At 41.0% G+C, this 24,568-nt stretch overlaps 1 protein-coding gene across 1 annotated transcript in view; it reads right to left on the bottom strand.

Moving 5' to 3' along the window:
- The window catches only part of BLM (BLM RecQ like helicase), a 1,689,823-nt gene that overhangs the window by 1,335,602 nt on the left and 329,653 nt on the right, over positions 1 to 24,568 (bottom strand). Inside the window, exon 5 of the mRNA XM_044077719.1 lies at positions 7,355 to 7,476. Coding sequence (XP_043933654.1) covers positions 7,355 to 7,476 — 122 coding nt within the window. The remainder of the gene's footprint in view (positions 1 to 7,354; positions 7,477 to 24,568) is intronic.

The following is a 24,568-nucleotide window of genomic DNA, read 5'->3' on the forward strand; positions in this document are numbered from 1 at the left end:
GTAGACATCACTGTTCTGCACCTCAGAATGGGCACTGTAGCCTCCTGCCTGTGTGGTTCCACCTTTGGTGATGAGATGTGGTGTTTGGCACTGTTACAGTTGTGGTGCACACTGCTCCCAGCTCACCTTACTCAGGTCGTGGGTATAATGGATGGGTCTACTGATGTAGATTTACACCAAGTTTTAGTTATTGAAAAAACAATGTTAATCCTGTATGGGATACCCAAAATACAAACACGTTTACAATCCACCTTTGTGTCCTGCAGTATTTGCTCCGGGCTATATTCCGGAGGGGATTTCCCTGCTAGTTGACTATACTAAACCTCATTGTCCAAAGACTACCTTCTTATATCCAGGACTCCTGTGATTTTTTTTTTATAAACTTACAATATTTCCTTTGTTATAATTTTTCTAAAGATAAAAATATTTTTTTAATTGATGTTTGTTCTCTTTTTACGTGTATCCCATACGATTTAGGTGTTGAATATGTTGGGAATTATTTACATGCTTTTTCTAAGTTAGCTTAATCTGAGAATTTTTTATTGTACTCTTACTGATAGTTTATTATATAAATATTTTTTTTTAATAAAGGTATCTATAAACCAATCAGAGGTGTTGCCATCTGTTTTGCAGCCACCCCTGCCTATGCGAACTTGGTAATGGGTTGGTAGTAACATTAAATCATGCCACCCCCCCCCCTTTTTTTTTTTTTTAGAATTCAAGGTAGTTTATTTTAATTATTTTGTGGATGATTTGTTTTAGATTCTAGAAGGGACAGAACAAAACGCCCTTAATTTTGTTAGTTTTGAATCTTGGTTCTAGTTTTTTTTTAAATTTACCCTAGGACAATACGAATCAAAAGTAAATTTTCTTGATATTCAATTAACACGCAATGATACCAAAGGTAAAGTGGGCAGAAGGATTTACAGGAAAGATATTTCTAGTAATAATGTACATTTTAGAAGTAATCATCCATGCTTTATGAAAAAAATATACCCAAGGGTCGGTTCATAAGGGCTTTTAGACTAACTACAGATAATGCTCAGTCTGAGTAAAAATTATTTCCTTATTTTTGAATAAGGGTTATGGCCCACTTTTTTGACTGCTAACGTAAGGGAAGTGAAAGATAAAAGGAAGACTGTATATCCCACTATTTTATTAAAACCTTTAGTTAAATCTGGAAGCACTAATGATAAAATAGGTATCGCCTGTTGCTTAGACATGACTGTAGATACTAACAGTATTACGTCTATTATTAAAAATAACTGAAAGGTTCTGGAAGGAAATTCTGATTTAATTTCATGTACTAGACCTAGTCCTAAGTCTATATATAAAAATAATTATAATTTAAAATTACGTCTAGAAAATGAGAGTACAAAGCTACCAACATGTCTTTATGATGTAAATAGACAAAAAGGTATGTATAAATGTGGAGACTGCTCAGTCTGTAGATTTATTCTAGAAGGACCTTTAAGTTTAGATCATTTTGATTGTACTATTCTGATCCCTGGGGTTATACTTATAAGTCCAATGGGGTACTGTATGTTAGTTTGTGCTCAAATTGTAATACCTACTATGCTGGCATGACTACCAAAAGCATAGAGGCAAGAATAAAAGAACACCTTCATGCACTAAAAGTAGAAAAGAAAACATGTCCTTTTTAGATATTCCAAGGTGCATTTGACATTTAAGAAACTTTTTACTATCACAGAGTCTGTTCCTTTAGATATCAGAGGGGGAGGTTTTAAAAATAAATTAGAGCAAAAAAAAAAAAAAACACTGTGGCAGCTCAAGCTCGCAGCTGATACATTATCTGGTCTTAACAATGTTATTAATATTAAATTTTTAAAAGATTGAGATTGTTGAAATGTGAATGATTTTTATTGGGTTTATCGTTTTAAATGTGTTCAATATAGATGTAGTTTTAATGTTTTCATTGATTCTGATGAAGTCCTTTGAGGATGAAAGGGGAAAAAGTGTGGTTATGCTAATTCCTTTGCGCTCCCATTCCTTCTTTTCCAAGTGCTTTGTCGGTGGTTATTTTTTCTATTCCTGTATACAAACCTCTTCCCAACTAGGAAGGAGAACTGTTTCTATTACCTCCTGAAAATGCATGTGCTGCAGGACAGGAATGAAGAGACAGGTTTGGTTTGCTGGACATAGACTAATTCCCTGGAAAGGAGGAATTTTGCATCTGTATCCCTGCTGAATCAGTTTCAGAACCTATTTGTCTGGAAACATTTGTTGTCTGAAAAAAAATGGAGATCACTTTTTGGAAGGGCTGAAGGACGGCCAGGGTGGGAGGTGAGGGCAAGGTCCCTTACAAAGTAATTCGGACTCATTTGACTGCCCTTTGTTTTAGGAAGTTCCTGCTTTTTTTTAAACCTCCAGGCCATTTTTTAAAATATCTGCTTGTCAGCATTTTGCTAAGATGGTTTTGTTTCTTACCAAACTGGGATAAATGAGCAGAAAAACACGGAAAATTTAGAAGATGGCTGAAAAATCTGACATTCCTTATGTTAAGCTTACCCCTCATCACATTTCTGATGACCTCTACAGTAAAGGAGCAAACAACTAAACCTCTGCTCAAATGTTAATTTAAAATCTCTTTTTTACATCCTCTGGGAGGTTTTGAGAATACAGCCAAGCAAACCACACAGTACTAGTGGCAACAGCCCTGGATGCAATATCTAGAGAGTCAAAAACACTAACAATGAGTAGTAACCTAAGAAATAGAAGAATCTAAACCAAAGGAGATTTTTCCTCCCAGAAAGAACTGCAGATAAAACATTCCTTATACTTTCACAGTTAGTCATTATTTATTTATTTATTTACTTTACATTTGTTAACCGGGAAAGTCCAAATGGATACATATCCATTTTCAGTGGAGGCCTGGGGAGAAAAGCTCCAGAAATACAACAATTTAACAAATACAGTTAAAAATATAACACCAACAGTTCTGATAACAATTAATACAAAGAAAGACTGCAGGAGATAAGCTGAAAGAAAATTAGGGAGTAAGTTTGGGTAGTAAGGTGTAGGGAGCAATATAACAATTGAGTAGAAATGCCAGAAGAAATGGAGAAAAATATGAAGCAATGAGTATGAGAGAGAGGTAGCCTGAGGAGGGATATTAACCTGGGCTAGAGCAGGAACATATCCAGTGATTGGTGAAATAATTTTTTGCTGCAATCTGAAATTTTGTTAGAGAGGGTTTGAGGGTTAAATCAGGAGGAAGTGAGTTCCAAATTTTTGCTATGTAATTGGGGAATACTGAGTCACTGGCGTGATTGCAGGATTTAGAGGTTTTTACCATTAATTTATCAAAAGATCTCAGTGGTCTGGTACTGATGAAAGGGGTAATTAAGGGTTGTATACCCAGAACTCTGTCTGGTTGGTTAAGTATTCAATGGGCCCATTGTAAGCCGACTGCAGAGTAGTAGGTTGGAGAACTCGAGCCATTTTAGTAGTTTTAGATTTTGATAGTGATGTGTGGGATAGGTAGCCCCTGTAGCGAATCTAGCGATATGGTTGTTGCAGACATTTAATTTATTTAGTTCAGTTTTAGAGAGATTAGTGAGAATGGGGGAGGCATACAGAAGAGTAGAAAGTAGGTGGGTGCGTGTTGTATTGGTTCTGGCCAAAGGGGTTAAGAAGGCTTTGTTTCTGTATAGTGAGCCCAGTTTATTGTTTTTTTAATCATTTGGTTAACAAGAAGGTCAAATTTCAGACTGTTGCCAATTAGTACCCCAAGTAGATTGGTGTGGCTATCAGGGCATAGTATGGTACAGTTGTTAGATCCGATTCTGAAATTGACCTGAGGGGAGCGATGGGTAGGGGAGAACAGCAATAATTTGGGGGTTTTTTTGGCATTTAGTAGTAGATGTCTGATAAAGACCCAGCTTTTGACTAAGTTAAATGTTTTCTGGGTCTGGAACTGGAGTTCTGGGAGGGAGTTGGCTGAGCAGAGCAAAGTAGAGTCGTCTGCACAATTATAAACATTAACATGAGTGTGTGACAAATTCTGACAATGAAAGTTGCAGAAGCATACATTTTTCCCCCAAACTTATCAACTGTTTTACCATCCTTGTAAGAAGGGGAGGGATTACAGTTAGTTAATCCAGTTGCTGCCAAGTGTTTGGTAAAGGATATTACCATGTCAGAAATGAAATTTGAAAGACTGAGAAGCTTTGTAAATTCTATCAACTTCTTCAGGTGTAGCAGGCTATCAGGGAAACCACAGGCTTTGAAAAAAACACATTTTCCAATGCTGGCAGCACTGGGAGAAATAGATGAAAGTTCTGGGAATTCCAGCTGTGACATTTCATGGTATTTTTCTAAGGGACTGAGAGCCAGAGTGCTCTCCCATTTAACACACTGCCACATTCTGGAAACAGCCTCAGAGAAAAAGGATCCTTAACAGGGAGATTCAGATTAACACTCTCCTAGAATCTGAACAATTAAAAAAAAAAAAAAACCTGCAACTGTCCCAACACTCTCCACTCCAGATTCAATTTCTTGATCTTCAGAAAAGTATAAATCTTTTTGCTTACCAGAATCATTTGGTATTGTTAAACACACACACGGCAGTTTCAAAGTGCACCACAACAGCAATAAAAACTTCCCCTCTGTGTCACTTTCACTTTTAGAGAAAACATGTCCAATCCACTAAAGGGGGATTAAAAAAAATCCCTTGAAATTTTAAGTAGAACTGATCTGACAAACCAGGCATCATGACAACCAGCTATGCCAGCGTCTGCTATCCTACCAGCATCATCGATGGAATTATGCACCACTTACATGGCGATGGTGGACAAAGAAGTTATTACGTGAGAAATAAGCCTATATTTTATGTTAACTGGCAACCTTTCCAGTATCTTAATCATTTCATCTGAAAGCTCGCAAAGAAAATTTAATATGAAAGATAATTAAGCAACCCAAGAAAGAGTGGAGGGCGCATACATGTGCTTTTCAAAGTCATCCAGCATTCTTGTTAGGGGGATGAACTGCACTGGTCTTACAGAGTCTGGAACCAACAGTTCCAATTCTTAAGGAACTGGAGGATGTCATCTGGTTTCCCAGGAACTGGTGCCACAACATCAAGTTCTTCTAAGTTGCTCTGATGACAACAGACATTATCCTGTCTACAAGGGAATCGCAGTGAAACCAGAGAACATAACTGAAAAGACTACTGCACAACATGCTTTGGGGATGAGAGGGCTTTGTGCCAGCTCCCCTCTTCTGCATAATCTTCAAAATCTTCCTGAATTTGGAGTATGAGGTAACATGGGAAAGCCTATCGCATTTCTGTTGCCAGTGTATAGCATGAGAGATTGCAAAGGGGAGTCAGTGTGGTTCCTCATGGACAAATGCTTCCCTGCTCTTTTTACAGGACTGGAAGATAAAGAAAGCACAAATGTATAATCACTCCCCCTATGGCAATCCTGGAAGTCATTTGATCCTCTGACCTACAGAGGGAATAATACGGAACTGCAGGAGCAGAAAAAAGATTCTCCAGCTAAATGTTGCACTGTTACAAGGAATGAAGGCAACCCTTACATAGCAGATCTTAAAGTAGATGTGGTAGTAGACACTGAAAACTAACTATGCTAATGCTGAATGGCCATGATTAGTACTAATTCAGCATAACTACCACCAGTGTCATCTGCTGCCATCAGAAATCCACTCGGGGTCAAGGAGGACACAGAGATCCTTAGTCTCAAAAGCCAAGAAATCCAAGACTCAAAAGTTGAAGCCTAAAACTGGCTTTAACTTGTCCCTGATGGCAAGTGGCAGTACTGCATTCAGTGCCAAGACAAGCAACACAAGCAAAACACCCACAAAGATAAACCATGTACATAAGGAAATAATACCGAAGTACCTACATGCTTTGACTCTAGCACCTGGAGGTTGTCAAGCAGTCTCACAGGAATCAGCAATGAAATGGGGAGTGAGGAACAGACAACATGAAGGAAGTCAAAGATGAAAAGTCCAAGTCCATCTTTGAACCAGTGGTGTAAGGGATAAGACTCGTATCCATCTACACCTGCTAAACGGCCTTCATCCCTTAGTCAGAACAAAATGATTATGGGGAGACTCAAAAGACCTGACTGACCTGGAGATGATGGTCTACATCAAATAAGCCTACCTAGTTCAACATCTGACAAATAAAACATGCCTTATCCAGAAAATCAAGAAAGCGGACTCTCAATACCACTAATAGCTTTGAAACAAGACTAAATCATATGGGTCCCATACTGCTCTAACATTTGTCTCTTTGGAGGTACTGGAGTAGACCATTTTAAATAAGACAGTTTCTTTCAATTCTCCCTATTTAGAGGGTTTTCTTTATCCTGAGTTTTGGGTTTAGGAAACTCTGGAGATACCTTCTTATACCTTTGGGACAGGAAAGCCTTAACCTAGGTAGAAACCTTTTGGCAACAGTGGCTTCAGAATTGGTTCATTCTTCCTATTCATTAATGTGCACTTATTAATGCCATTATGTGCCACTGTCAGCTTTCAGATGCTGGGCATCAAGGCATGCCACACACACAGTATGTTGTCTACAAGGAGCAAGATTCACATGTTTTAAATCATGAAGATTAGCACCAGAATACAGAGAGCTACAAAGGCAAAATAAGAATTTTGCAAACACCCACGACTTAGAGAATAAGAGCTCTGAAGTAATAAAGAACACCTCCAAGCACAAAAATACAATACTACGACAAACTAAATATACACTTGATAATTGAACAGAACTGGGTAAAAAGTAATGGTAAAAAGTTCTCAACCTAAGGGGAGTCATGAAATGCCAAAATTCCACTAGACTAAAAAAAATGTGGAAAAGTTTGACTGGATCAGAAACATACACATAATGATGTTCAAACAATTGCACAAAACAGAACAGAAAAAAGGCAAAGAAAGGATTTTTTTCTGTGAAAGTAAAACTAATCAGCCAGAGTTATTTCTTAGCATCAACCTCCTGGAGCACTAAGTCGTCCAGGAAAATTAATAAAGAACATGGACCATTATGGTTAATGGGAAGGTGTTAAACCCTGGAAAGTTTCACATGCCAAGCTGATGAGATCTGCAGGTGTTAAGTCTTGCTGGTACAGAGACACCAGATTATAGCAGCTCTCATCACAAAGATGACCACATTTTGCAAACAGTGTCTGTTAACCTTAGAATAAGCCTACAGAGTATTTGGTTTGTAATTAATATTCATCAGCTAAATACAGGCTTGCTTTTTAATAGCCTCACAGGAGTCAAGCTAAACAGGCTCAGCAAAACTCAATGTCAAAATGTAGCAAATTAACAAGGTGATTTTAAAATACAAAACATGCTTCCCCCCTACCTTCATTGTCCACACTGTTTCGAATAGGATGAATGGTAGCAACAGTCTTTTTAGGCTTTGAAACCTGAATGGAAAAGCTGTTTTCCAAAGTTTTTTTTACTGAAGATGAAGATTCAGCAGAACTAAAAAAAGATAAATTCTTTTAGTGCACTCATTTTATTAAAGAATTTCAAAAAGTTGGAAACAGTAACTATCTTTTCTGTAATGTGATGCACTATGTATCCAGAATTACACTGCACATATTCCATCATAGTCTACTGATATAACTGTCTAAACAAAAAAATATATACCAAAGACCTAGCAGCCCACTTTGGCAGAATTAAGTCTTAAAACTTTAGAAATTAGCTTTTTCTGATTTTCCTATTATCAATTGCTCTCCAATCTTTTCCCACACCATTCTGTGATCAACCAACTGTTCCTTGCAAACAACATTGCTATATTCCAGTCAGTCACTTTAAAATACAAAAACTGATTTATGACCAGCCCTAGAAATCTTCACACATTCAAGACCTTCACCCGAAACTGTATTACTACTTGGCTGACTACAGTTATCCAAATCCTTCATTTTATTTTAAAATGTTTATTTCTGAAGGTGTACAATCATAAAAGAAAAAAAAAACAATGAAAATCAAATGCAAATTACTTAGATGCAGTATTGACCACAGCAATAACTGAAATAGCAGAACTTCATTAATAATGTACAGCAATAAATTAAATGTTTTGTCAAGACAAGCATGACTAGACATTAATGGCCATACGAATCAGACTGCATCTGTGTGCATACTGCCAGGGTTATGATTTAATTCTTCTCAGGAAATGCAGAGACTGAATGGCCAAAGGAACGGATTTACATATACTAAGTCAAGATGCCATTTCTCTGAACATTCCCTTTTCTCCAAGATATGGCAATCTCAGAGTTGGTATATTTTAGTTCAGTGGGGGAATGTTGAGGAGGCTTGCCCCCCCCAAAAAAAGTTTTAAGGAGAAAAGAGATTTTCAACAGTCATACTTCTGCGTTTTTTGTCTTATTCTTTTGGCTTCTCAGCACTCAGTATTTTGAGTGCAGACATTTCAAAAGAGAGCCTAGAAAATACTATGTATTAACCTATCCAGAAATAAATTTAAACCCTAGAAGTGACTCAATTTTAATGCTATTTTTGAAATCAGCAGAGGCCCAGTAACAAAAAAAAATCGTAAAAAATTCAACAGATGTGCACTGCTAAAGACAAAGAAAGTACAGTTGTGTACACTTACCATAAATGTAGATGTTAGAGTGTATTCACTGTTGCAGTCATTACATTTGGGTAATCTGCTGGCAGGTTGCCCTCAGTCAGCCTGATTAAAGTCTTGGGTCCTGCGTCGGTTGCTGTCCTTTCTTCCATGACGTCAGGTCGTCAGGGGTATAAAACATGCAGCAGACGCCATTACATCACCTCCCAAATGGGGAGCAAAATAAAATTAAAAACACAAACTTATATCTCCAACCAAAAGCAAATGCACCAAAAAGGCTTTTAAGCATAGTAAAAGAAAGTAGAGGTATAGTAAGAGAAAAACAGGGGGCTGGAGGGAGGGTAACCAGGACCGCAACAGTGAATACGCTCAAACATCTACATTTATGTTAAGTGTACACAACTGTACTATGTCCTTCGTGTTTCACTGCTGCAGTCATTACATTTGGGTAGATTCCCAAAGCTATGGTTGGGAGGATGGATTTATACAGCATTAGGACCAGCTATAAGGCCCTGCAAAACAGGAGTGGCAAAGCCATCTCTAGATTTAGAGAAAATTGGTAAATGATGATGCTTGGTGAAAGTATGAACTGAACTCCAGGTAGCAGCTTCTAGAATATCCCTGGTAGGAACGCCTCTGAGAAAGGCTGCAGAAGTAGAAGCAGCACTGGTGGAATGAGATCTGATCCCCCTGGGGGATAGGGTTTTCCATGGTGCTTATAGCAGAAATGAATGCAATGGCTTATCCATTTAGAAATGGTTTGTTTTGAAATAGCCTTCCTCCTGCCCCTGCAGCAAATGCTACCAGGAATTGTTCAGATTTTCTTCGAGATTTAGTCCTGTTCAAGCAGAATCTAAGTTGTCTGTGCATATCCAATGAATGCAGAATCCGCTCTCCCCTGTTCTGTGGATTGGAAAAGAAAGTTGGCAAATGAATGGACTGATTAAGAGCCACACTGGATATCACACCTTGGGCATGAAGGATGGATTGGTCCTGAGTGACACCCTGTCCGCATGAAAGATGATGAAAGGCTCCACTGCCATAAGTGCCTGTAATTCAGATATCCTTCTAGCAGAAGTGATTGCTAAAAGGAAAGCTGTTTTCCAAGAAAGACATTTTAAGTCTGCAGTAGCAGCTGGCTCGAAAGGAGGTAGAGTGAGTTTCTCCAATACAAAGTTAAGGTCCCAGGCAGGGGTTGGAGCTCTCCTGGGTGGTCTCAAGTTTTCGGCCCTTCTGGAGTACTGGTTGAGCAGAGGATGAGAGAAGAGGGGAGGTTCTGTGTTATAATGAGCTGAAATGGCTGAGGCGTGGATTTTAATGGAGGAAGAAGACAGGCCTTTGTAAAGCATCTCAGTTAAGTATTGCAAAATCTGAGGTAAATTGGGCGCTGCTGTGCTCATCCCTTGAGATTGATTCCAAGCACAGAATCTTTTCCATTTGTCAGCATAAGATTTTCTAGTACTAGGTCTTCTCGCCTCAAAGATGATATCCATCACAGGTTTGCTGAGGGATGCCAAGAGTGAATTTACATGATTAGCCAAGCTGCAAGTTTCAATGTTGGGAGATGAGGGTGCAGAATTTGGTTCTCCTGCTGAAACAGTAAAGAAGGTGTCTGAGGCAGGTGCTCTGGAGAAATTTGTGACACACTGCGCAGGAGTGGGTACCAGTGTTGGCATGGCCAGTACGGAGCAATCAAAATAATTTTTGGTTTGTCCTGTTTGACTTTTAGCAGAACTTTTGGAGAGTAGAGGCAGAGGGGGAAAAGGCGTAGACTGACAGGTTTTTCCAGCTGAAGGACAGAGCATCCACTTTCCAGACTTTGTGAGGAGTTCTTGTGCAAAATTTGTCCAACTGGTAGTTCTGGGGGGAGGCAAATAGATCTATGTCTAGGCTCCCCCATTTGCTTGTCAACATATTGAAAATACGTGGTTCCAGTTTCCATTTGTGTGGGTCCATGACATTTCTGCTCATTTCGTCTGCCAGTACATTCAGTTTTCCTGGCAGGAATTGAGCTTGTAGGTGCACTTGGTAGCTCAAGGCCATGTTCCACAATGCCATGGCTAGTCTGCAGTGGGGGTAGGAATGTGTACCCCCCCCCCGCTTGTTTATGTACCACATAACCGTGGTGCTGTCCGTCTTTACCATTAGTTGCCCTGGATGTAGGTTGTCCTTGAAGGCTGTCGGAGCATTCTGTACAGCTAACATTTCTTTTTGATTGATATGTAGATGCATTTGATTTGGGCTCCATTTGCCCAGAATGCACTTCCCTGCCAGATGAGCCCCCCCCCATGCATAGTCTGAAGCGTCTGTAGTTAGGGTTTGGGCGGCAGGGGGTATTGTGAATGGCAGTCCCTTGTTTTGGTGGCAGGCCTCTGCCCACCATAGGCACTCTGGGCGTAGGCAAGGTATGACAGGAATCATTGTTTCCAGGCTGTGACAATGTTGACTCCATAAATATTTTAAGTACCACTGAAGTTTCCTCATATGCAGTCTTACATATGGAATTAGAAGAATGCAGGAGGCCATGAGCCCCAAGGCTTGCAGTACTTGTCTTGCAGAGAGCAGGGTTTTGTGGCCACCTGTTTGAAGTAAGTTATCAAATGAATTTGCTTTTCTGGCATGAGGAAAGCCATCTGGGCAGTTGTATTCAAGCTTGCACCCAGGAATGTAATCTGTTGAGAGGGTACCAGTTGCGATTTCTTTTCGTTTATGGTATACGCTAGATAGGTTAGAACCGTTTTTACAAACGCCAGATGTTTTAGAAGTATGTCCTGGTTTTCTGCCTGAATTAGACAATCGTCCAGGTATGGATATATCTGCATATTTCTTTGCCTGCAAAATACAATTACTGGAGCCAGACACTTTGTGAATACCCTGGGAGCAGTAGACAAGCCAAAGGGCAGTGCAGAGAACTGACAATGCAAGTAGCCTGCCTTGAAGTGTAGGTATCTTTTGCAAGATTCCCTGACTGGGATACGCAGGTAAGCTTCTTTTAAATCTAGAGTTGCCAACCAGGTATCCTTGCCTAGCATAGGAAGTAATTGGTGAAGATTCAGCATCTTGAATTTTGGAATGTCCAGAAAGGTGTTTAGAGTAGACAGATGCAGAATTGGACGCCATGATTTGTCTTTTTTGGGTACCAGGAAAAGTCTGGAATAAAAACCTTGTCCCTTTTCCTCTTCTGGTACCGGTTGAATAGCCCCATGTTTAAGAGGGAAAGTACTTGTTTCTGAGCCTCTGCCCACTAATTTGGGGGCAGGTCTGGGCACCCGTTTGGTGTTGGCAACGTGTGCAAATGAAATCTGTATCCCTGGGACACTATATTTAAAACCCATTTGTCCTGGGTTATAAGTTCCCAGTTTTTTGCATGAAGAGCAATCTTTCCCCCCAAAGGGGTGGCTGAAAGGTAAGTGCTTGGCAATTTTAAAGGAAAGTGATACCGTTTACCATAGGGGGGTATCTTGTTATTTCCAGATTTGGAAGTGGAAGCACCCCACTGCTTAGTTCTGAGAGTCCCTTGGGACTGAAACCTGGTGCTTTTGGTGTGTCTGGGTTTGGCTTGAATGGATCTGTAAAAAGCTGGAAAGGACCAGTTCTTAGTAGGCCAGTGCCTACTAAATCTTGGAGGTTGCACTTGTAAGAAATCGTTCACAGTTTGCATAGCTTTAGCTTCCATCTTTTTTAGAACTTCTTCAGCCTAATTGCCAAATAGGCGGTCCTGATTTAAAGGAGCATCCAACAATTTTGCTTTAACATGATCAGGCAGAGACTGCTCCTTAAGCCAATCATGCCTTCTAAGCACACACCCAGTAACAGTAGCCCTGCAAGAGGCATCTAAAGAATCAAAACCACATTGCAAAGTATGTTTTCCAACTTGCTGAATGCAATAAATCCCGTAAATCTTTATTTTCTGCACAGTCAGAAATCAACATAATTTTCTGTTTAAGCAGTCCCATGATATGCTGTTTATATTTTAAGATGAAATATACAGTTTAAAGCCCTGATTGCCAAGGTTGCAGAAGTATAAACCTTTTTACCCCATCTGTCCAGCGCCCTGGAGTCTCCATCAGAAGGGGTAGGATTTTTAGCAGTAGAAGCCTTAATGCCCTTGGGCCTCTGCAAAATAGTTTCTGGTTCCGCTACAGGATTTTTGAAAAGGAACTTGTGGGACTCTGGAACCCTGTAGTATCTGTCAGGTTTACTAGGAGCCGGAGGCAGGGAATCAAGGGCCATACTGGATTCCGAAAACACATCAACAATGTCTAGTACAGGAGGTATAGCCAAAGGCCTATGCTGACGTTGGAGAAAATCCCTAAGCCACTTTTTAGATTCAGAAAATTCCTGACTTTCCCAGTGGAAATGTTCCCCAAAAGAAAAGTCCTAAGGGGCGGAAGCAGAGGGAATGGAATTCACTGCATCAGAATCCTCATATGTAGGTATGGAGAAATCCAGGTCATTAGAAGAGTCAGAAGAAACAGAATCCTGATCAGAAGGTTCATAGTCAAGCTCAGACCTAAGCCTCTTAGAAGGGGGGGGGGGGGTTGACTACCCCTGATTAGAGTAATTAGTCCTTCAGCCATTTTGATCATTTGTTTTTTAGGCTTAGGGGCCTGAACACATGGCCTGGGCGATGGTTTTTTAGACTTAGATCGAGACTTGGGCCTTAGTATTGAAGGTGGAGTCGGTTTAGGCCTTAGTATTGAAGGTGGAGTCGGTTTAATATGAAAGTATGTAGGCCTGAATACACCCTCAGAAGCTGGTGCCTGCACAGCGGCTCCAGACCCAAAGGTAGAGACATCCGCGCATCCCATAGGCAAAGCATCTCACGGCATAGCGGACTCCGAATGGGTCTCAGTAGAGGCCTGCATATCAGAAGTAGCTGGTATCAGGGGCTGCAAAAGTGCCTCACTGAGTACCGGTGAACTGGCGACTGGCATAGGAGAAGCGTCGTCGGCAGTTTTGGACCTCGACGGCCTCTTTTTCTTTGCATTTTTTCAGAATCCCGGTAGTCGGATGGCTAACAGACGTCATTTCTGGATAATTAAATCGAGAACCGAAATATTTAGAGGCAAAAACGTACAAAAGATGGATAGTGCGGTGATTAAATAAAGCACAAAACTGACAGCAAGGTACGTCGTGGTCAGGGCCTAGGCAAAGAATACAGTATAAATGAAAATCTTTAGGAAGTATTTGCTTCCCACAAGTAATGCAATTATTAACTTTTACTGACATCAGTAAGGAGCAAGAAAAAAATTCCCCAACGGGGTACTTAGCTTTAAGTTGAAGACTTCATTTCTGAAACTCAAGAAAGACTGATGTAATGGCGTCGGCTGCATGTTTTATACCCCTGACAACCTGACGTCATGGAAGAAGGGACAGCAACTGATGCAGGACACAAGACTTTGTTAATCAGGCCGACTGAGGGCAACCTGCCAGCTGATTACCCAAAATGTAATGACTGCAACAGTGAAACACGAAGAACATCTTTATTTATCAAGCTTCTAGAACACAGACAACTAGCCCAGCTTCTTATCACACCTGTGAAACACCTAATAAAACATTTTAATACCTATAAATCAAGTTGACCAGCTTCAATCAATTTTATTAAGCTGCTTATAACTACTCTGCAATGTGTTATGGCAGCATGATTTTTTTTTTTAAGGTCGCTTAAAACACCAAGACCTGAACTATTAGTTCTCTTGTCACAAGTGTAACCGGATTTAATAAATTAGGCTAATAACGAAATGAATCATTTTCAATATTGGTGCAATTTTCTCAGAGTTTTTCATCCTGGGTCTCCAATTATGGTGAACTGTGCTCAGACCATCTCTGTTAACAAATGGAAATGAATGAATGCTGAAAAGGAGTAACAGTAGTCTGTGGAAGAAGCATGGACATTACTGCTGAGACTCATCCTGGAAAGAGAGATTAAGATTGTATTTTCAAAAAAGAAAAAACAAATCAAAGAGACTTCAACCAAGTTGGTGCTTTTGCTACAAATATTGCATTACAGAAGATTAAAAGCTACTTTAGAGTTACAGTGAAATGGGATGAAAACTACCACTTGGAAAATGTACCAGAGTATTCTGTTATTTGGTTTCAAGCATTAAAACACAGTTTCAAAATCAAGGAAGAACTTCAGTGTGGCAAGTGAAGCAAGGGATTGCTGCAGACATGAATCGGCTAAAAGCTTCTCTGTGTGAAGAGATAAAGAGGTGAAAAAAAAGGAAATAGCAGAACAGTTTGAAATAAAGTACTAAGTAATGCTAGGATGAAGCTGTGACTATCATACAGACAACTCTAGTTCATTTAGTGGCTTAGGAGCCTGTAGAAGCTGGCATGTGTGGATACTTGACTTGCATAAGAGGGCACTCTGGCCTGCCATTTGGCTGACACTTAAAAGCATTAGGAATTGTACCAATGGAGCATAAGCCTGTGAGCATGAGTTGTATGAGTGCACGCATGTACGCAAGGACAGCATGCAGAGTCGCTCTCTCTGTGGCAGTCAGCATGTACAGGTGTTCAGTGTGTCACACAGAAGGGTGGTCATTCTACTGGACAGGTAAGCTGGTTTACTCAAAGATGTTAGTCACAGGACTAAAGGAGCCAATAAGCACTCCAGGCAAGAATTAATGGATCACTGTGCTCCTGCCTAGCATGGGGATGTTCTCCACCTCCCCCACCAAAAAAAACACACACACACACACACACACACACACACACACACACACACACACACACACACACACACACACACACACAATGGACAAAGGACAAACTGGCAGGTCCAAAGGGAAGGAAAAAGTTTTTCAGGAGGAAAAGGCTAGGATGAAGGAAAACATGTGAAGGATGCATTGCACAGTTGAAAAATCAAGACAATTCAATTTGATTCAATACAAGCAAAAAGAGTAGAAGACTGCATAGCAAGGGAAAATTATGCCTTACCATAACATTCCATCTGGGTTGTCCATTTTCATTTCTCCTCAACCTGTGGGACTCCGTTCCAATCCCTCAGAACCAGCTCGGCCACTGCTACAGCTCACAGAAACCAAAATCTCTAGAGCTTGATCCTTACACACAATGCACTTAGGCACATTACTTCAGATCAATTTTGCTGATAGAGAACATATTAGAAAGAAAAATTCTTCAAGTAGACCATATCTGGAACTAGTAATAAACCAAAACATTAATAATCTGTGTAAAGGCACATCCTTCCAGAAAAAAAAACCTGGTAAGGGGGATGGAGGGAGGGGAGTTGAAGAAAAATTAAAATGGACAACATAGATGGAACATCATTGTAAGGCACAACTTCTTTATCTGATGATGTCAATTTTCATTTTCTTCTCAACTCGGAGGATACAGTCCCCAGCTACCTGCAGTCCTGGGATTACTTCAGGATATTCCTAAGCACCATTGAGCCAAATGATGCCCTAACCTGAGTGACCAAACCCAATTTGTAATGAGTAATAAAGGTATGGGGAGGCGCCTAAGTTGCTACTGTACAACTGTCATCCATGAATATTCTGGAATGAAAAACAGCTGAAGTTGCTACAGCTCTACTTGAAAGAGCATACAAACGGTTATAGCAAAGTGATGCCAAACTTGTTACATATGAAGAAAACACAATCAGTGAGCCATTTTGCCAACGTCACCGTGTTCACTCGTTTCCCTAACTTGGTATGCGAAAAGGAAACAACTGATAAGATTTTCTGATATCCTTTGTCCTGTGATGATAGAATCTTAATTGTCTAAAAGTCCAACAGATGCAAGGAATATTCACCCTTCAAGTATAGAGGAAAGAACACTGGTTGATTAATGCACTGGTTAAGGTTGGTCTCAGAAACTTCCTTAGGTAAAAAAGACGGACTGGTTTGAAGTGAATCTCTGTCTTTATGGAAAACCAGGTATGGAGGTTTAGAAGATATGGCTTGAATCTATGAAATCTTTCTAGCAAAGGTAATTGCTACTAAGAAAATAGTTTTCCAAGACAAAAACTTTAAATCACAATCACTGGCTGTTTCAAAGAGGAGGTGAATGACTGCTTTTAACATCAGATTAAGCTCCCAAGATAGTGTAGGATCCTTGTATGGGGGTTTTAAGAGAAAGGCACCCTTTAAAAAGGGTTTACAAAGTTTGTAAGAAGCCACTAAAGATCCGCGAAAACCAATGTAAAAATTGGAGATAGCTACTAATTGAGCTTTAACTGTAGAGGTTGAAGCTGCATAATTGAAAAGTGAGGCTAAAAATTGAAGAATCTCATGAACAGGTGCCAAAAAGGGATCAACGTTATTTTGGAGCGCCCAATGCACAAATCATTTCCATTTACTACTGTAGAGCTTCTGTATAGATGATTTATGAGAAAACAATATGTGTCGGACCGGGAAAGAGAGCACAGGTTGTTTACTAGCAGAACTGGAGAATCCAGGCTATCAACTTGAGATCTAGGAGGTCTGGGTGAAACATGCCTGTCAGGTGAGATAGGAAATCTGGAGTTGGATCCAGAATCCAAGATTGTTGTAAGAGAGGAGGCAAAAGGAAGAGAAACCAAATCTGCCAAGGCCAAAAGGAGGGCAATGACTACGACCTTTGTGACCTTTGCTCTTCAACCTAATTGTTTTCTGTAAGAAGAGATCTGAGGCCAAGTGTGTAGAAGAGCATCCCTCTAACTCCCCTTCCAGGGGAATCAGGGCAAAGTAGCTACTGCATTTGTTGTTTAGGGGCACAGCAAATAGGTCGCCGCAAGGCTGACTCCAAGTTGAGAAAATCTTATCCGGCACTTTTTGACTGAGGGATCATTCCCTGCTCAATTTGTCCACTGTCACATTTGACTTCCCCAGAATGTGCACATTGCTATCAGAAAGTAATTTGATGAGATTGCCCATTGCCACATACTGAGGGCTTCAAGGCATAGAGGGTAGGAATCTGGCTCCCCCTTATTTGTTGGTGTACCAAACTGCTGGCATGTCTATTTGAATCGCAATAGCTACTAGAGGAAGAGCATCCTGAAAAGCTTGCAATGCCAACAGCACTGCTCTAATTTCTAGGATATTTATGCGCAGATTGGCCTCTGTTGGGGACCAAGTGCCTTGGACCGTCTTCCCCTGACAATGCCCTCCAACCCTAGCTGGGAAGCATCCATGGCCACTGTGGCCTTGGTCTGGGAGGAGGGAATGAAGAGATGGCCTTAAGAAACTTGATCTAATTGAACCCAACAGGTGCGATCCCTTTTGCATGCGCTGGCGATCGAGGGGGACATTGACATAGGATGGTGAAATATGGGCCATTGTGTTGCAAGCAACCATTGTAAAATTGTCATATGGAACCTGACCAGGAGAAAAAGAGTTATAGATGATACCAAGGACCCCAGTGCTTGGAGAACTAAATGAGCTGGTACCCTGTGGTTGTTTATTACAGCTAGTACTTGATTGTCTTCAGTCTTGATGGGGAAATGCGGCTATTGTGTTCGTGTTTAAGGAAGCTCCTATAAAGTCTACGGTTTGAGCAGAGATTTTTCTAAACGTATTCTAATGCCCAGGTAAGATCATAACTGTAACACATTTTCTCTTGCCTCCAATAGTCGATGCCTGGTGGTAGCAGTGATGAGCCAATTGTCCAGATATGGAAACACACGGAATTTCCTGCAGTCTCAAGTGAGCTGCTACTACTGCCATGCATTTGAACACCCTGAGGGCTGTGGTGAGACCAAATGGCAGGACCCTGAATTGGTAGTGACTGGCTCCCAAACAGAAGCAAAGGATCCTTCTTGATCTTCTTTTCATCTTTATATGGTAGTACGCATCTTGAATGTCTATCGAGGACATCCAATTATCCATTCCCAAAAAGAGGGAAGAAAGGACTAAACCACGACCATTCGAAATTTGTTTTTTCTAAGAGAGTTGTTCAAGTTGCTGAGATCCAGAATTGGTCTCCAGTCCTGTCTTTTTTGGCACTAAAAGAATACTGAGTAAAATCCAGACACTCTCTCGTTTGGTGGTACCTCCTGCATGACTTTTTCTAGCAGCTTCCATTTTAGTACGGCTGATTGTTCCCGCTGACTGGATGGGACATCTAGGAATTTTTTCTAGCAGCTTCCATTTTAGTACGGCTGCTTGTTCCCGCTGACTGGATGGGACATCTAGGAATTTCTTTGATGGAAGAGGAAGGAAAAACAGCAACATAAAAACCTCGGGAAATGATCCTCTGCACCTACTTATCTGCACTGATTTACAGCCAAGCTCTCTGGTCCAGTGATAAGTTATACCCAATTGCCTCCAGATGGGGACAACAGTGCCTCCTTTCAGGAGCGCTGGAAGGGTTTGCCAGAAAAGGCATCTCTGAAACTCTGATTCTGTGGGATTCCTCTGCCTTGAGGGGTGGTGCCTTCCATCAGAGCTGCCCACTCTCCCCCTAGGGGAACAATCACCACTTGTGTCCAGGGTAAACCCTTGGGATTTTTTTAAACCACATTTTGCCACTGCTTCGCTGATTCCTAAACAAAAGTCTCTGAGAAGTGGAAAAACATACACCCACGGCAGAAAGGGTTTTACCATCTTTCTCACACCTGGTCAATGTGTCACTGACTTTAGGGGTAAACAAGGACGAGCTGTCAAAGGGAGCACTGATGAACGAAGACTTGATGGGCTCCGCAAAGTCACATATGCGTATCCAGGCGTGCTGCCTTATGGAAACACCTGAACCTGCTGCTCTGGTAGTTTTTTTCTACTGCATGCGAAATGTGACTCGAGGAAAAATTAAATCTGGAGATTAGGGTAGCCAAATGAAAGGCAAACTATTTGCAGACCACTTCAGAAACAGCTTTTGAGAGAGATTCTGAAAGTTATTTAATCAGATTCCTCTGCAACATAGTAAAGTTGCCAGGTAATTCAAGGACCACAGAGCAGACTCAAACTCGCATTCCTACATCTGAGACTCCTTTTTGGGAGGAAAGATAAAAGAACTCTTCTGCTAGTTCTTTCTTAACTACCTCTACCATCGTGGCATCAACAGGCAATCCTTTTCTCCACAAAGGTTCATCTTCAGGGGCAGTGATAATTTTGCCTGGTCTCTTGATGACTTGACTCAATCGTGTCAAGCACCTTCCACTCCTTCCAAGAGAAAAACTCAATGAGCTCACTGGGGGGGTACACCGAGGAAGTACATGGGCAGGTACCGAAAGCCTGCAGGTACACGGATTTCTCAGGTGAAGAATTAATGGACTTCCAATCAACCCTCCTCTAAATAATTTCTAGAATGTCTCGAAAAGAGACATCAGGGGTGATCTGAAGGACCCTTAGCCTTCCTCAAAATCCATGCCTTACGTGATGGACTCTTCCGGGGAGTTTAAGTGCTTCCTCTTACACAGCCTCTTCCTAGGGTCCTCCTCAGTGGAGTGATCTGGAGAGGTTTCAGGAGGAGTAACCTGCTGGGTAACCTGAAGCTTAGGTACCCACAGTCTCTGTGAAGGGAATGGCAGAGGCTCTGGGCAAGAAAGTGACAGGAATAGAGGTTCTAAGGGGAAATGGCCTTACTTGCTGACTGACGTAGCCATGGCCCTCTGCATAGCTTCAAAGGCAGAACCACTGACAGACAACAGGGACTTCAGAACCGTAGTCCCTCTCCCTGCACCGATATAAACTCCCCGAAGGCTGAAGCTGGGGACAGCTTATCCGTGCCAAAGCTCAGTGGTGTAGAGAAGATTCTGAAAAAAACCCGAGCCGACCCTAAACCCTCAGAACTGACAGGCAAGCTACGGCTCCAAGAATTCTCCAGCTGAGCCAAAGAACTCAAAGCAATCATGGCTCCAAAGACAAAAGCATCTTCGGATCTGACGCAGTTGGCACCGGACAGCTCAGACAGAAGTTAGAGGAGGAAGTAAAGGAAGAAAAGTTGACAGCAGCAGTCCCGGACCCAAAAGGGTAGGAACCAAGGATGTCCCTGTCACACCTTGAGCCCAAAGGATCTTCCTCATCAATCCCTTCTCAGCATCCTGCAGTGCTGTCTCGGCACATTCTTCCAGGAGCCTCAGACAGTGACCTAGGCATTTCTAAGAATGGAGATGGCAACCTATCAAAAAAGGGGTCAACAGAAGGGGAATAATGAAGTAGAAAATGTATCTTTAAAAGACCGTGTTGGTTCCAATGAATCTGCACGAGTACTGGCTGATCAGAGCCTAAGAACAGGTCAGGTCAGAAGACCTGGCTGTAGATGTTACTGGTTCAGAAGAATCTGTCAGAGCTATGGGTTTAGTCAATTTCGTTGCCTGCTCCGAAGTGGTCAGAACAGAAATTTTTGATATCTTCATGCTCAAGACTTGGGCAGAGGCTGGCGCTGAAGAATTCCTATTCTTGGGCTTCTCTGATGGTCTACAGGAGGAAGAAGCTGGACTGGGATGGAATGATTTACTTCTGGACTTTGATTTCACCAGTGGAGATGCCCCGGATATGGCCATCCTGAACGAGGAGGGAAGAAAACCTTTGATAATTTTTGATTTCAACCAAAGCTCTGTGGTTGAAACAGTGGCAAACTGAGCAATCCTACTGCAAATGAAGAGGGCCTAATCAATATACACAGAGTGAGAATCCGAGTTTGGGATTTTCTGCCTGCACTTCTCACAGCATTTAAAACCAAAAGGCTTCACGCACACAACCATGACAGAAAAAAGGAGGCAACAGACGCACTCTCAAAAGTAATAAGTACACAATATCAAAATAAAAGGGAACTCCCCCCCCACTTTTTTTAAAACACAATGAGAGTTTAGGAAAGAGAAGAGACCATCAGTGGTGATAGTGAAGAACTATACCAGTAGATAAACAGTCAGAAAAGGATAGGGAAAAAAAGATAAACGCGATAGTATCTAGAATACTTTTGTACAAAAAGGATAGGGTAAGGACAGAAGAGACAAAGATATTGGAAAATTCAAATATATATTACTTATCTGGCTTCAGAGTAAAAGCATCTGAAATGTAAGGCAGCAAATGAGATCTGACATAATGTGCCTAAGTATATCGTGGGTAAGGAATGTGCACCAGAGATTTTGGTTTCCATGAGCTGTAGCACCAGCTGAGTGATTTTGAGGAATCAGAACAAAGGCACACAGATTGAAGACTGAATGAAAACGGACATCAAATCAACCATTTCATCCTGAAGCTTTTTTTTTGGCTGCCTCCAGTGCTGTATATACTGCATAAAAAACCCATAGAGTGGGCTGTAATATTTCTAACATGCATCTGCTGTGCAAGCTGTGATCACACTGAATAGAAATAGAATGGCTGAGTTTTCAAGCAAAGTTAAAATCTGTTGAAAACTTTGCCTCTGACAATTAAAAACAGGCAACAAGCATTTAGGAGAGACTGTTTGATATGGTGCTAAGCTGAGGCCTACAAAGCAGCATATCCTCCTTCATTTACAGTAATGCAGCCAGGAAACAGCTAGATCCTTGTGTAGTATCTGAAGAAAGTTAGGTATTCCCAGGAGGTGCAAGATATGTGCAAGTTCAATGGTCAAGTGAGACTCCTAGGCAGCACAGGGAAATGCATGCATCTATGTAAAATGGTGACAAGAATCACATTACGTTCACGTGTAATTAGTATACTTATCCACTTGGTACCATACTACAGTCCAGCAATGGGTTAAATGACAATGGCCTGTAATGTAAGAGACGACTGTTCACTGCTTAAAAAATACAGAAAACAAGAATGACAAACTGTGAAGTTCCATAGTACAAAAACTGCTAAGGAAGAGGGGGAAGGAAAGGCAAAAATCAAGGTGTCCAGGAAGATGGCAGTAAACTTCCATGCTGGAAGCTTGTAAAAGGTCCAAGGAAATTAGAGCAAGTATTTTTTTTACCTGATCTCTCAGTTAAGAGTGAGTGAGTTACTGGGTCCAGGATTTTGGCCATATACTTTAGACAACAAGTTTTTACATGTGTCAAATATTTTTTTCAGTTGCTGCGGTTCTGACATGCTCGGCTCTTATAAGAACAAAGGGATGTTTCAACTTCTGGTTGTGAATAATTTCTTTAAATGCCCAGAAGATTGCAGACAGATTTTCATTGTTGCCAAGAATGCATAGTGGTGAGTCATACCTACACTAGACTGCTGATTTGATAGAAGTATGTTCCTCAGTAGGATGTTCAGAAAACTGTTTAGTTTCTACCTTTTGTGGACTTAACCTGTAGACATGTCTGGCACAAGATCACCAACGAAGAAATAAGTGCTGGCATTTCTCAAAGGGCACCCAAAAAAGCAGAGACAGCTTTCTATTTTTCTGGGGGAGGGGGGATATCAGGATTTCATAGCTTCATTTCTAATGCAGTAAAGCACTGGGCACAAGCCAATTTGCATAGTGTGTCTGTGCAAAATTTAAAACTGCTACATTTCAAACTTAAGTACTCAAATTTTGCACGACTCCTACTACTGATTGCAATGTGTTTACATGTTCTGCATAAACCAGACACTGAAAGAATGCACAGAAAATGTCAGTAAACAAAAACATTTCTGGTTTAAAGGCTGCAATGTACAGCAACTTTTTACAAGGATGCAACGTTGTAAAATATCTGCTTTTCTACCAAATCAGTTCATAGCCTTTCAAAAGAAAGGCCAAAAGTTGAAAGGTAAAAGTGATCTGAAAAGGATGGGCAAGGGTTTTCAGGTAGGGAAAGTTTAAAACAAGTTTTGGGACTTCCATTAATGGCTAAATGAATAAATAGAAGGGAACCATGGAAAACAGCTGGAGATAAGTAGGACATGGAAGGGGCCACAGCCGGAGTGAGATCTTGTGTATTAGTCTGGCTGAGAAAAGGCAGCATTGCATGCAGAGATGGCTTCCTGGTGGACTGAAGTTCATAGATTTCTTAGTAGAGAAGGAAGTAAAGATTGTTCAAAGGTGATTAATGCGGAGGAAATGTAAATAACCTGGATATTATGCATTCCAAAACATAAATTACTTTATATGTATATATGTGTGTATCTTCTTCTTCTTCTTTCGGCTTTTCCCGGTTAGGGGTCACCACAGCAGATCATCTGTCCACTCATGATTGGCAGTGGAGTTTTACGGTGTCGAGTTGCCAGCCCAGCACCCAACCTTCCACAGAAGACACACACATGCACACACTCACATCTAGGGCCAATTTAGAGTGTCCAATCCACCTACCGCATGTCTTTAGGATGTGGGAGGAAACCGGAGCACCCGAGGAAACCCACGCAACCACAGGGAGGACATGCAGACTCTGCATAGAAGGCACCCCAGCAGAGAATCGAACGGGAGAATTTTTTGCTGTGAAGCGACAACACTAACTGCTGCACCACCGTGGCCGCCCTTTGGTTTGTGTTTGCTCTGGTGGGATATTACGTACATGTGTTTTATGTAATAATCTGGCAGCTTAGCAAAGAGGTTAAGGCTATTAGCTATGAAGAAACTTTATGATACTGCCTTGAGTTTGACTCCTACAACGTCCACCTGTAAACTTCTAGACTTTGAGTTAGTCACTTAACCAGAGAATCCTTTCAGTTTGTTCATAAAAACAGAAATTTGTCCATAATGGGCTTATTTGGTACACAAATGAAAAAAGTGTACGGTGCAGAGACTGATTGTTCAGGTTGTTCATAAAAACAGAAATTTGCGTATAAACATAAATATTTATACACACACACAAACACATCCAAGCACATCCAAAAAATAAAATAAAACTTACCCGTACTTTTTTGCATGGGGCTCATATCCAGAGTTCTGCACTATATGGCGATCTCAAAAGAAAGTGTTCGGAGTTTCAAATCTTCGTACGTATGGTCTCGGCCACACACACACACACACATATATATATATATATATATATATATATATATATATATATATATATATATGGGTCTACTTCATTTGCCCGACACTTCATTTGCCCGACACTTCATTTGACTGACAAGTATTATTAGCAAGAAAATGGAATATGCCCCCTTCCCCACTGTAGTGCGACCCTGGAGATAGAATATA

Source organism: Protopterus annectens, chromosome 7.part0 (genome assembly GCF_019279795.1).
Source record: "Protopterus annectens isolate FY-2018-M chromosome 7.part0, PAN1.0, whole genome shotgun sequence".
NCBI classification, from domain to species: domain Eukaryota; kingdom Metazoa; phylum Chordata; order Ceratodontiformes; family Protopteridae; genus Protopterus; species Protopterus annectens.